General features: G+C 32.3%; 2 protein-coding genes across 2 annotated transcripts in view; one reads left to right on the top strand and one right to left on the bottom strand.

Moving 5' to 3' along the window:
- The window catches only part of LOC123549661 (flavin-containing monooxygenase 5-like), a 66,013-nt gene that overhangs the window by 21,502 nt on the left and 31,674 nt on the right, over positions 1-12,837 (top strand). The window lies entirely within an intron of this gene.
- On the bottom strand, positions 11,481-12,491 carry LOC123524309 (uncharacterized). Its single transcript, XM_045302409.2, has one exon. The coding sequence runs from the start codon at positions 12,489-12,491 to the stop codon at positions 11,481-11,483; it is 1,011 nt and encodes a 336-aa protein (XP_045158344.2).

Here is a 12,837-nt window from a genome sequence, read left to right as displayed (position 1 = left end):
TATTTTGTTTGACTAAAATATTGAATTTTTGAAATAGACAGACAGCGAGTATTTTACATATCCTTTAGAGCCTATTTCTGACTAGTCTTTCTTCAGACCCAATGGTCTTTTTGTTTTTTGTTGCTTTATTTTTTTATAGGAGAACACTCCTGAGGCAATTTATATTTTTGTATCTTAGGACCCGTCTAAAAACATAATAAAACCAAGACGGTTTGGTCAAATAATATGAGAAACTATTTTCAAAAAAAAAAACAAAAAAAACAACGACTAACAAATGTGACTTTTCATCAAGGTTTCTTCCCTTAGTGAATAATTTCCATCACTTTTCGACTTTATTTTGACTTTTTCATACCTGTTTTATACGCGTTAGAACGGCACGAGTTGCTAATAATGACTTCCCTTAATTAACGATGAATGAGGTTCGCCGACTGAAATATAAAAGTACTTTCAACGCTTTTATACTAAACTTCCACTTTATAAATGACTAATCAAATTAACCTGTTGTCACCTTTTAAATTACTTCAGTACGTTAGCGCTTTGCCCTTTTTAACGTATAACATTTTTCAGGTCTTAGTGGACTATTTGCAAACCACGCTGTTTATCGTTTTTCTTTACCTAAATTATAAATTTGAATGGATAGACAGTGGAGTATTTTACATATTCCTTTTACCAGCCGATTTTGACAAGTCTTTCTTTAGACTCATGTTTTTTATTCCTTTTTTTATAGGATATCACTCCGTTGGGCTCATTTATATTTTTGGTATACTTATGACCCTTTTCAAAACATAATAAAAACTGTTAGAAAATAATTGAAATACGTACATATATTATGTAACTAATTTTCAATATCGTGTAATTACTGTGTGATGAATACTAACTAAATCGGATAATAACTACTCCCCTGACTCACACCAAAAATACGGATTAACACTATTTAAAAATTGTCTTTATGATAGAAAACATTGAAAGATAGTGGTCTCGATATGTATTCTTATATTGACAGGCCTTATGTCGTATAGAGTTACTTGTTAAGTCAGTTGAACAGTGTTTTAGACCAATTTAAAAATGAATGGTTGTTGAAAATCATTCTGTTACTGGTCACTCGCGGTAGGGGAGAAAAGCTTAGAACAATTGTACCGGTAATAGTAAGAGTATGGTGTAAGAAATTTGTACTATGCTGTTGCCATTAGAAACAATCGTCAACCTTTTGTAAATTTAGATGTGGTGTGTCACCAATCAGGCTTTAGACCGGAAGATATGAAGATCTACCTGTAAGATCACGCCTTGTGTCCATTTGTCAGATTTTTAGTTGATAAATACTGTTATTCTAGAATGTTCACTATATGAAACTTAAGATGATTATGTTTGAAAAAGCAAATGATGTAGTCCTAGGTTTTGTCAAGCTATGCTTTAAGAAAAACTAGTTGCTTTCAACGCTTTGATACAAGCACAGCCTACGTTTTAGTTTACAATTTTAAGAACAATAATTTTAACGTACCTTTAAATTTACTTCAGTACGTTTAGCGCTTTTAGTTTTTTAGCGTATAACCATTTTCAGTTAATTTAGTTACCCTCAACGCTTTTTATTATAAAAAGTTTCCGTTTTGTTTTTTATAATACTAATACACAATTTCGTTCTACAGTAACACTTTGAATGTTTTTTACTTATCTGTTACACTTTTCTCTCATATATATCGGTGTTATACTTTACGATTAACGTTACAACAGAGGGAGCATCGCTCATCCTCTTATACAGAATGCCACTTTATTGTTTTTCGACAATAGAGATTAGTTTTCGTTACTACGGTGGCACTTTTAGCTTTAATCCCAATTGTCAACGTGTGCGCAATGAAGTGGATTAAGTATCTTAGGAATAAAATCAAATAATATCAAAAAAAATTAAAATCTGTGTAATAAGTATATTGTGAGATATAAAAACAAAAACATTAATTGTTTGACTCTCCTATTGGTTTTCCGTACTATTTTTTATCGGATCTGAGATATTAGGTATCTGTAATCATAAAGATGTTGTTAAACTACATTAAGATTTTGTAAATATGTATAAGGGGACCGGAATATCAGAATTTGTAAAACCGTCTGAGGGTGTTATGTTTAGGTAAGCTTTTATGAAACACTGTAAATATCGAACGTAATTCCCTGAACAACGTAATATAAATTTTTCGTCTTCTAATGTTACGATTGTTGTTAATTATTTCATTTTCACTGCATTGTTTGGTACTATATTATCAGTAAATGACTTTGTAATTTTGTGTTAGATTTTATAAGTTCTTAGACAGGAAAACCAAAAAGAAAAGAAATCGCAGACGGCCCGTCGGAGGTAAGTTCATTTCAGTCACTTAAAATAATGGGAAATAAATAAGATATTGATAAACGTGTAAATAATAATCAAACTTGTCATAGAATTCGGGGACCAGATCTAGCAAGTACGGATTCTCATGACAGTTGTTAAGATGTAGTAAAACTCAGAAGTTTGACATAAAACATTAAACCATATATTGCACTTATTCGCCCATATATGTCGGTGTTATTCTTTACGATTAATGTTACAATAGAGGTAGTGTATCATCCTATAATAGAATGCCACTTATTGTTTTTCTACAATAGAGATTAGTTTTCGGTACTAATTCGGTGGCGTTTTTTACTTTAATCCCGATTGTCAACGATTGCGCATTGAAGGGGATTAAGTATCTTGAAATGAATGCAAATAAAACAAAAACCCTTGTATTTATAAAACTGAATATGAAAACAAAACTTTTATCGTTTGTCTATCTGGATGTTTCCTTATTATTGTACGGATCTGAGATATTGGGTATCCATAGTCATAAAGATTCTGTTAAATTAATCAACACAATTCAGCAACAAGCTATTTCTGTTTAAATAAAATTAAGATATTAAAAAATGTGATATTTCATTAACCTGTCAAATGTGCATATATTATACGTTCTGTGCGTTCGATATTATAATATTCGGCCAAAGTTCGGTGTTATTCCTTTGTTTTCCTGAGATAAATTTTGGTCGAGTGTCTAAATATCATTATAAGTATTGGAAGAGAAATGAAAAATATGTACATGGAAAGTCAAACGTTTACTTTTCTGATGAAGCAGCCAAAGATTTGAATGTTGTTTACATAGTGGAAAATATTAGTAAATTTATTGTTTGTGATTACCTCCCTTTATCGCTATAACTAAATGTTTTCGTCTTCTAAGGTTACACATTGTGGTTTATTATTTCATTTTTGACTGCTTTTGTTTGTACTGTGAACTCCCAATTTCAGGCGAAAACGTTAGGTTGTCTAATTTGCCACTTGAATCCGGGGTTCTGTGAGCTGGACCCGAATACAGACTTGTTTTGACTCGTTGTCTGACAATTAACGAAACCGCTCCCTTGTATTGCAGCTGTAGATTTGGGAGTTTCGTAGCCTATGATTTTCAAGTATGTACAGTCCGGAGACCACTTCTCGTGCTCTATCCAAGGGTCGTCGTTAGACTCCCAACTTCCCACATTTACGCCGCAGCTAAAACAAATCACTTTGTCGGAATGACCAGAATAATAGAATCCAGCCTTTGATAAAGAATACTTATCCGGTCGTATTTGCTTAGACCACAGTTCAAAAGTTCTCAATCTGTCTTCGTAAAACGCGTTCGTATGCTTGCTAAAATCTAATTTTGATTTTCTGGAAATATCCATTTAAGTCCTCAATAAATCACGATATAAACTAAAAGGAAAAAGGTTTGTCTTTTCGTCTTGGAAACGATTTGTAGAATGCTCTTCGCTGTCAATTCGGTTTGCTAATAAATACAGACCGTGATAGGGTTGCCGGCTTAGGGATTACGTAGGATAAGAGCCAAAACGCAATTCCTGATGTCCTAATAACATAAATCTCGCTGCCCCGCTGCCCCATTGCCCCGATTACGAGGGGATTAAGCCGGATTAGGGATTATGTCGGATTAAAATGCCCCGCTGCCCCGATGCCCCAATGCCCCAATGCACCAATGCCCCAATGCCCCAATGCCCCAACTCTCCGAAACGCCTCGTTATATACTACTAGTATGACATGTAGAATGATATTTAAAACGATCAAGAACATTAGAATACTATCTGAAGGAATGATATTAAAGAACAGTGTTAAAGAAAAAATCTTAAGTCATTTATACAATTAATGATAAACAAGAACAAAGGAGAATAGTATTTAAAACTAAACAATTTTCACATTTCATAAAAAGTCTAGGAGAATAGTATTTAAAACTAAACAATTTTCACATTTCATAAAAGTCTTTTTTATTTTATATCGGCCTTTGTAGTGGCACTTCTCCTTTCTTCCTCCAAGACTTTTTCTTTAACCCGTGTTACATCCATATTTCACAAAACCAATAACTGTAAAATAAAGCAAACACAGGTGAGTATCTTTTTAGAATATATGCTATATAAGAGTTAGGAAAAAGATAACAATTTCGTTTGATAACATTGATAAATTGGCTGTAATTATTGTCGCGTGTATAGAAATTTATCATGATATTTAAATTTCACTTATTTATACAAAGATTTTATTCAGCATATTCATCTTACTTTCGAAATATTTTGATATTTGACTACAAATCTTAAATAAATAGTAAAATCGATATGTAATGACCAAAAGGTATGAATTATGTATTGATAAGTAGAAAGAGAGAGAAGATAATTAGTTTTTTTAGTGTTCTGTAATTTCCCAACTGGACCATTTTCTTCGCCAAACTTCACAGGCTCACAGCTTGCAGTCCACTTTCGCCATTTTCGCTTGGTTTCGCCATCTTTCTACACATTTGTCCTTTGGTTTCGACATTTTATACAGCGTAACGCATCACCATCAGTCTCAGTAGCTAACAATCTCCCATCATAGGCCGTAACGTTGTACCGCACTATCCAAGTTTATGATGTTCATCCATCTAATTTCATTTGCTAACTTCTGAAATTATCTAGAGTTCTCCAAGTTATAATATTATTGTTTCATTAACGAAATGTTCAATATTTCAATGACCTCCGAAAATACTTTGTTATTCATTGTTCCTATTTGTCATAAATGACAGTTTATGACAGATAAAATCAAGTCTGCATGTTTACAAATTGTCATAATACAAAATGCAAATGTCATCATTTTGCTTTGACAGGTACTTCTCGATATGTAACCGTTAGGTATAATTAGTTTCCCTTTGGCTATTACATAATGACAGTCCACAATACGACAAGACTTATAATGTTGACTTGGAATACACTTTTTCCCATGTTAATTTGACAGTTTGTTGGTATTTTATTTCGGACAGTTCGTATTTTATTCAAGGCAGTTCGTTCGTACTTTCTTTTCATAAGTGGTATCTGTACTTCGAATAAACCGTTATGTTACCGAAAACCTTACTTCTTTGTACTTTGTTTTGCAAGCTATGTCCTACGTTTTACATTATTCGAAAAATAAAGATAGCAGCCAAAATATGTTCCTAACAAAAAGCAAAACATGTTCTCAAAATAAAAATATACTTTTTTAAAAATGTATAAGAAAGCTATAAAAATTCTACAAAATAAAGCATTTAGTCATTTCCAAATACAAACAGACATACATACAAAACCAACACCAACACCAATATATAAACAGAATAACTGATAATAATTTCTTCCATGATTATATTTACACAATGTAACCTTTCTAGATGATTCAACAGAAATATTATGTCGTCCGCGAGAAAAATATAAATTTTCCGGCAAAATACCCTGCTTAAAACCATTAAAGGTAACCTAAAAGTAACAGCACATTCGACTGTTTTTGCAACTCTTTGACAAAAATACTACATCAGGTCTCATAAAACAAAAAGCTATTGCGCTTAAAATATCTGGTACACACCCGTACCTCATAATGCAATATATGCATCTATTTCACGCTATGATAGTAAGACTCCGATTTAAGATTTCGGAAGACAGTATCTGTGTCTGTATAATAGTATACATCTTACAAACAACTGGGATCACAACTTCCAGTCTCACAACACAATATCAAGTAACTCTAAGTATCTCACAATATATATAAATTCAACCTTACTGGAATTCCAGCGACAATATCGAGTCATTTTCGCATAATAAACATATTCTTGTGCCATATCAGGCTTCAATATATTTCCAGCACAACAGACCAGACCAACCTTTTAATTAACTGAGACCTGAAGTAACCATATGGTTAGAAAGATAACCATGTACACATTTATTCAGCAATGACAATTTAACCCAACAATGCATTATCATGCATAAAACATCTTAAACACGAATTCCACGTATTTAACTAGTTTTCAGCCGTTCCATGTATTTTCACATATATTCGTGATGAAATATTACCCATAACCTCAACAGAAACTATTTACAACTCATTTTGCGCATATCTATGACTATAACACAAGTTTCATAGGACAATCCATCTTCCTTCATTTAAACAATTTGTAAATGCGGGAATGCTCAAAACTGTTTAAATGTGGCCATAAGGGAAACAAATATCATATGGAACAAGTAAAATAAACATAATACGACAAGTAAAATTTTCGAAAAACAAATATTTTCACATTTGCATTTCATTAATTCAGTCTCTTGAGTATTTTTCTCAATGCATTGTTCCTTACTTTTTACGTTTTTTTTCTATTTATTTTACTCTTTTTTTAAGAATTTTGAATATTATGAGTTAGGTTTTATCATTTTATAAATTTGAATTTCTTTTCATGTCTAACAATTGATCAAAATAAATTTACCTTGAAATTTTGTTCAAAAATAGAAACAAAAATTTAATAAAAGAAAAGACTAGCTTGCAAAATTATACAAGAAGATAGGTAAGATGGTAACTTACAGTTTCTCTTCATTCGTCTTGGCAGCGTGTCGTCGTTGGCAGAAGTACTTCGCTTGGTAATGTCGCAACAACCCATCCTGAAATTCGACATCCTGTCTGCGGCTCCAAAAATTGAATAAGGTTGTGTAGCGTAACACTAACACAACACGAACGCGACACGAGTCTATACATTTTTGATGTTTATTTACACAGTGGAATATTTTGTACATAACTTTCATAATTTATTTTGTAACTTCTTAAGTCTTAACAAATGTCATATCTAAAGCCTAACTTAATCTTAGTATCTATGAGACCCATTTCCTAGGTCTCATGCACCTGGTCTCTTCTAGACCCTTCTGCCCAAGACCCTTCTCCACGAGATATCTAAAAACATCATTATATATAGTAAATTTCTAACCATCATACATATGTACTGTCTGACAATTTGACGTATAAAACGTGTTGGTTTGATATAATAAACAATTACAAACATGCATCATATATCAATTTGACAGGTGTGTAGCTGGTGTACTGTCTAACCCAACTGATTATTTTACACTACATGTCTAACTAGAACCTTCGAACAAAAACGTTGTCAAAGTCCAGACTTAAAAAACTGTCTTCGTATCGTTCTGTAATGTAGAATAATAGAATAACATTGAATAATATTTCATTTTACGGTGATAGTCATAGTTTGTGGGCATGATGAATTATGGAACGCCGGGACTGTCTGATGTGATCAACTGTAGTTTTATTATGTTAACATTACATATTGACTTATTTAAAGCTGTGTTTTCTTGTTAGTTTGCGGTACTGTCTTGTCTACTGACCATAGTATCTTGTCAAACGGACGTGCCATTATGTTTACATACAGTATTAACTTGTTTAAAGCTGTGTTATTTTGTCTGTTTGCTATACTGTCTTGTCTACTGACCATATCATCTTGTCAAAATGACTTGTCATAGTGTTTACAGAAGTGTAAAAACTTGTTTAAAGTTGTGTTATTTTGTCCGTTTGCTATTCTGTCTTGTCTGCTGACCATATTATCTTGTTAATTTGATGTACCATTATGTTAACATGCAGCATTAACTTGTTCAATACCATATTGACTTGTTCAACGCAATGTTGTTGTTGTTAGCACACTGTGGTGATGTCATCAGTTCGTCTCTGTGGTGAGTAGGGATAGAGTGCGAAATGGACTCTATTTCGCGAAATCGACTTTTTGTCTACGAATTGGGCTTTTTTCTTAATTGTGACTTTAATTGCAATGCTATCTGTATTTTCTTAAATAAATATGAAAGATAAGAGAAAATACTAAATGATGGTCACTTTTGATAATATATTTATATAATTTATAACCAAAATATTGCAATTTATTAAGACCGCGTCACTCGCAATAGAGATTTTCATGCCAAACTTCTACGAACTGGACATTTATTTACTTAATTGTGAGTTTTTCAATGATTTCTGTATTGTCTTTAAAAATATCCATTTCGTAGGACGCGGTCTTAATTAAGTGTAGCATTTCGGTTATATATTAGATAAATATATCCTTAAAATGGCCAACATGTAGGTTTATCTCTTTTTAAATATATCAATCTAAGAAATGACAGATATCTTTCAAATTAATGCTGAAGTTAAAGTCCATTTCGTAGAAGTTCTTGCAAGAAAATGTCCATTTCGTATGATGCGGTCTTAATAAGTCGTAAGATTTCCGTAATAAATTGGAAAAATATATTATTGAAAATACCCAGCATGTAGGTTTAACACCTATCTTTCATATTTATATAAGAAAATACAGATTTCATTGAAATTGAAGCCATAATTTAAGTAATAAAAGTTCATTTCGTAGATGAAAAGTCCATTTCGTGAAATGGAGTCCATTTTGCACTATATCGAGACGGACTGAGAACGTCACCGTTATGTGTCAACAACAACAACATTGCGTTGAACAAGTTAATATGGTATCGAACAAGATAATGATGTATGTTAAGATAATGGTATGTCAAATTGACAAGATAATATGGTCAGTAGACAAGACAGTATAGCAAATGGACAAAATAACACAGAATTAAACAAGTTAATACTGTATGTTAACATAATGGCATGTCCGTTTGACAAGATAATATGGTCGATAGACAAGACAGTACAGCAAACAGACAAAATAACACAGCTTTAAACAAGTTAACACTTATGTAAACATAATGATATGTCTTATTGACAAGAAAACATGGTCAGTACACAAGTCAGTATAGCAAACGAAAAACATAACACAACTTTTAACAAGTTATTACTTATGTAAACATAATGACATGTCCTTTTGACAAGATAACATGGTCAGTAGACAAGACAGTGTAGCAAACCGGCAAAATAACACAGATTTAAACAAGTTAATACTGTATGTAAACATAATGACGTGTCCTTTTGACAAGATACTATGGTTAGTAGACAAGACAGTGTAGCAAACGGACAAAATAACACAGCTTTTATTAAGTTAAAACTTACGAAAACATAATGACATGTCCATTTGACAAGATAACATTGTCAGTAGACAAGACAGTATAGCAAACGGACAAAATAACACAGCTTTATTCGTTTAACAAGATAGCATGGTCAGTAGACAAGACAGTATAATAGCAAACGGACAAAATAACACAGCTTTTAACAAGTTAACACTTATGTAAACATAATGACATTTCCTTGACAAGATCACATGGTCAGTGGACAAGACAGTATAGTAAACGGACAAAATTACACAGCTTGAAGCAAGTTAATAATGTAAGTTAACATAATGGCATGTCTGTTTGTCAAGATAATATGGCCAGTAGACAAGACAGTATAGCAAATGGACAAAACACAAATAGACAAAACAGTATGGCAAACAGACAAAATAACACAGCTTTAAACAAGTTAATACTGTATGTAAACATAATGGTTTGCCCGTTTGACAAGATAATATGGTCACTAGACAAGACAGTACAGCAAATTAACAAAACAAACGCAGCTTTTAACAAGTTAATACTGTATGTAAACATAATAAAACTACAGTTGATCTCATCAGACAGTCCCGGCGTTTGAATTGTTTGAATGATCGTCAATCACATCTTCTGAAATCTTGACCCACTTTATAATGCATGCTGTACATGTACTTACAAAGTAGTCCGTCAGCACCTGCCATGTAAAGGCGGGATGACGTAGAAAGCCAATATTTACATGGCAAGCCGATCTTATCGAAATAAATGGTAGCGTATATTATGTGGAACGCCGGGACTGTCTGATGTGATCAACTGTAGTTATATTGTGTTAACATACAGTATAAACTTGTTTAAAGCTGTGCTTCTTGTTAGTTTGCTATATTGTCTCGTCTAGTGACCATATTATCTTGTCAAATGGACATGTCGTTATGTTTGCATATAATATTAACTTGTTTAAAGCTGTGTTATTTTGTCTGTTTGCTATACTGTCTTGTGTACTTGTGTTTTGTCCATTTGCTGTACTATCTTGTCTACTGACCACATTATCTTGTCAAACAGACATGCCATTATGTTAACTTACAGTATTAACTTGTTTAAAGCTATGTTATTTTGTCCTTTTGCTATACTGTCTTGTCTACTGTCAATGTTATCTTGTCAAAAGGACATGTCATTATGTATACATAAGTGTTAACTTGTTTAAGCTGTGTTATTTTGTCCATTTGCTATACTGTCTTGTCAACTGACCATGTTAACTTGTCAAAAGGACATGTCATTATGTTAACAGAAGTTTTAACTTGTTTAAAGCTGTGTTATTTTGTCTGTTTGCTATACTGTCTTGTCTACTGACCATGTTATCTTGTCAAGAGGACATGTCAATATGTTTACATAAGTGTTAACTTGTTTAAAGCTGTGTTATTTTGTCTGTTTGCTAGTATTTTGTCAAAGAACATGCCATTATGTTTACGTAGGTGTTAACTTGTTTAAAGCTGTATTATTTTGTCCGTTTGCTATAGTGTCTTGTCTACTGACCATGTTATCTTGTCAAACGGACATGTCATTATGTTTACATGCAGTGTAGCAAACAATCCATATTTACCAGAATTCATATGTTTTAATAACTACAAATTAATCAGTAACACGTCAACATTTCTAACAACTTTTAATATTTCCATTTTTGTCACATACAGCAATATTATCTAAACATCAAGTAACCTTTTTTTATTATAACAGAATCAAGTCCTTATATACTATAGCAAGTTTAAAACAGTTCAGGAAAAACACGTGGAAAACGAGTTAATTATTTGGAACCGGCGGAATATGAATATAAAGATATGCCGGCGGTACATTATGTAATAGTGATAAACCATGATATCAAGGTGCCGTCGGCTATAAGGTTAACAAATATATATCGTTTACGACACTCCCGACGACAAACAGTAAATATGATTTGTTACTTAATTTATATAATTGTAACATTTGTGGTTGTGAAAACAACAACAACAACAACAAAAATACAATGACACAAAGTATTTATACAGAATGTCAAATAATCATCGTAATGTCAACATCATCATGAAATAACTTTCTGTTTATAATGTATCACTATTCAGTTTATCGCTATCCTTTTAACAACGTTCTAATGGTATAGAAGTTTAAAACCAGTCTTCTGAGTAATCATGACTAGCAGAAATATATGAATCTATTTCCATTTCATTGCTATAGGTAGATATTTTGCAGAAAGTTAAGGTTAATGTTTGCACTCTTGTTTGCAGGTTGGAAGGCACAATAGATTGATCATTACTAATTTCATCCCAATGATCAACTTCGGTATCGCTTATATCCTCATATATGAAAATCGTATTGGTCTGGTTATTATTTTCGTCATATTTTGAGTTATCATCGTTCGTGACGTCATCATCATTTTCCATGACGTCATTATCGTTTTCAATGACGTCATAAATTTTATCCTGATTAATATCAGCTGACTTTAAATTAGATGTACTCGTGACGTCATCAACATTTTCCATGACGTCATCATTAGAACAATCACTAACATCATTATAATCCAGCTCCAATTCTGAATCATTTTGTAACACTCTAGAAAGCACACTTTTTTCATTTTTTACACAATTTTCCTTTTCACCACACTTTACTCCATTTTTATCACTTTCATCATTCACACTTTTATTTTCACATTCATTTTCAACACTATCCACTACATTCTCATTTATTTCTTCACTCATAGTACTCTCGTACGTGATTGTGTCGTCTTCCTTGTTAACCGGCTCTTGAAGTAACGAAATGTCGAAATTTGATATAGCACCTACATATTCTAGGCTGACATTGTCACCATTTCCTTCCATTTCCTGTATAAGGCTAAATATGCTTTCGTCCTCACTTATGTCCTCATAGTAAGCACCACTATGCTGTTTCTCTTTATCTCCTCTAGGAACATTAATTGCTGTTTCTTTGGCTTTACTTGACTGGAATTTATGTTTCAAAATTAGATGCTTACTAAGATAGTTTCTTCTTATAAAACGTGATGAACAATTATATTCTGTACACGCAAAATATTCTATTCCAGAATGTTTTTCTTTTATGTGTCGCTTTAAACTTCTCATACTTTTGTAACTTTTGTTACACGTATCACAATACACTGTCATGATGATTACTCCTTTGTGACAAATTTTCAAAATCAATACACTTATAAAGCTTACACTACCTTATAGGTATACACCGCTACACGAAAATCACGTGCATTTCATGGTTAAACATTACAAGATCACTTTGCACCGCCAATTTACAATATTCACGTGCACCTCGAGGAGTTTAAGTATTTTACTTGACTATACACCTCTCTTAAAGTACATGGCGGTGTATAAGTGTATAGGATAATGCATACATTAAATTTTCATTCAACACTCAATTAGTTACAATATATTATTAAACATTTCATTTACACTAAAACGAGTATTTCTCATTGTCTGTACAGTACTAATTTGTATTAAA

The sequence above is a fragment of the Mercenaria mercenaria genome, chromosome 6 (genome assembly GCF_021730395.1).
Source record: "Mercenaria mercenaria strain notata chromosome 6, MADL_Memer_1, whole genome shotgun sequence".
In the NCBI taxonomy this organism is placed as follows: Eukaryota; Metazoa; Mollusca; class Bivalvia; order Venerida; family Veneridae; genus Mercenaria; species Mercenaria mercenaria.
The sequence above is the reverse complement of the archived record's forward strand: the minus strand, read 5'-3'. Positions and strand labels throughout refer to the sequence as shown.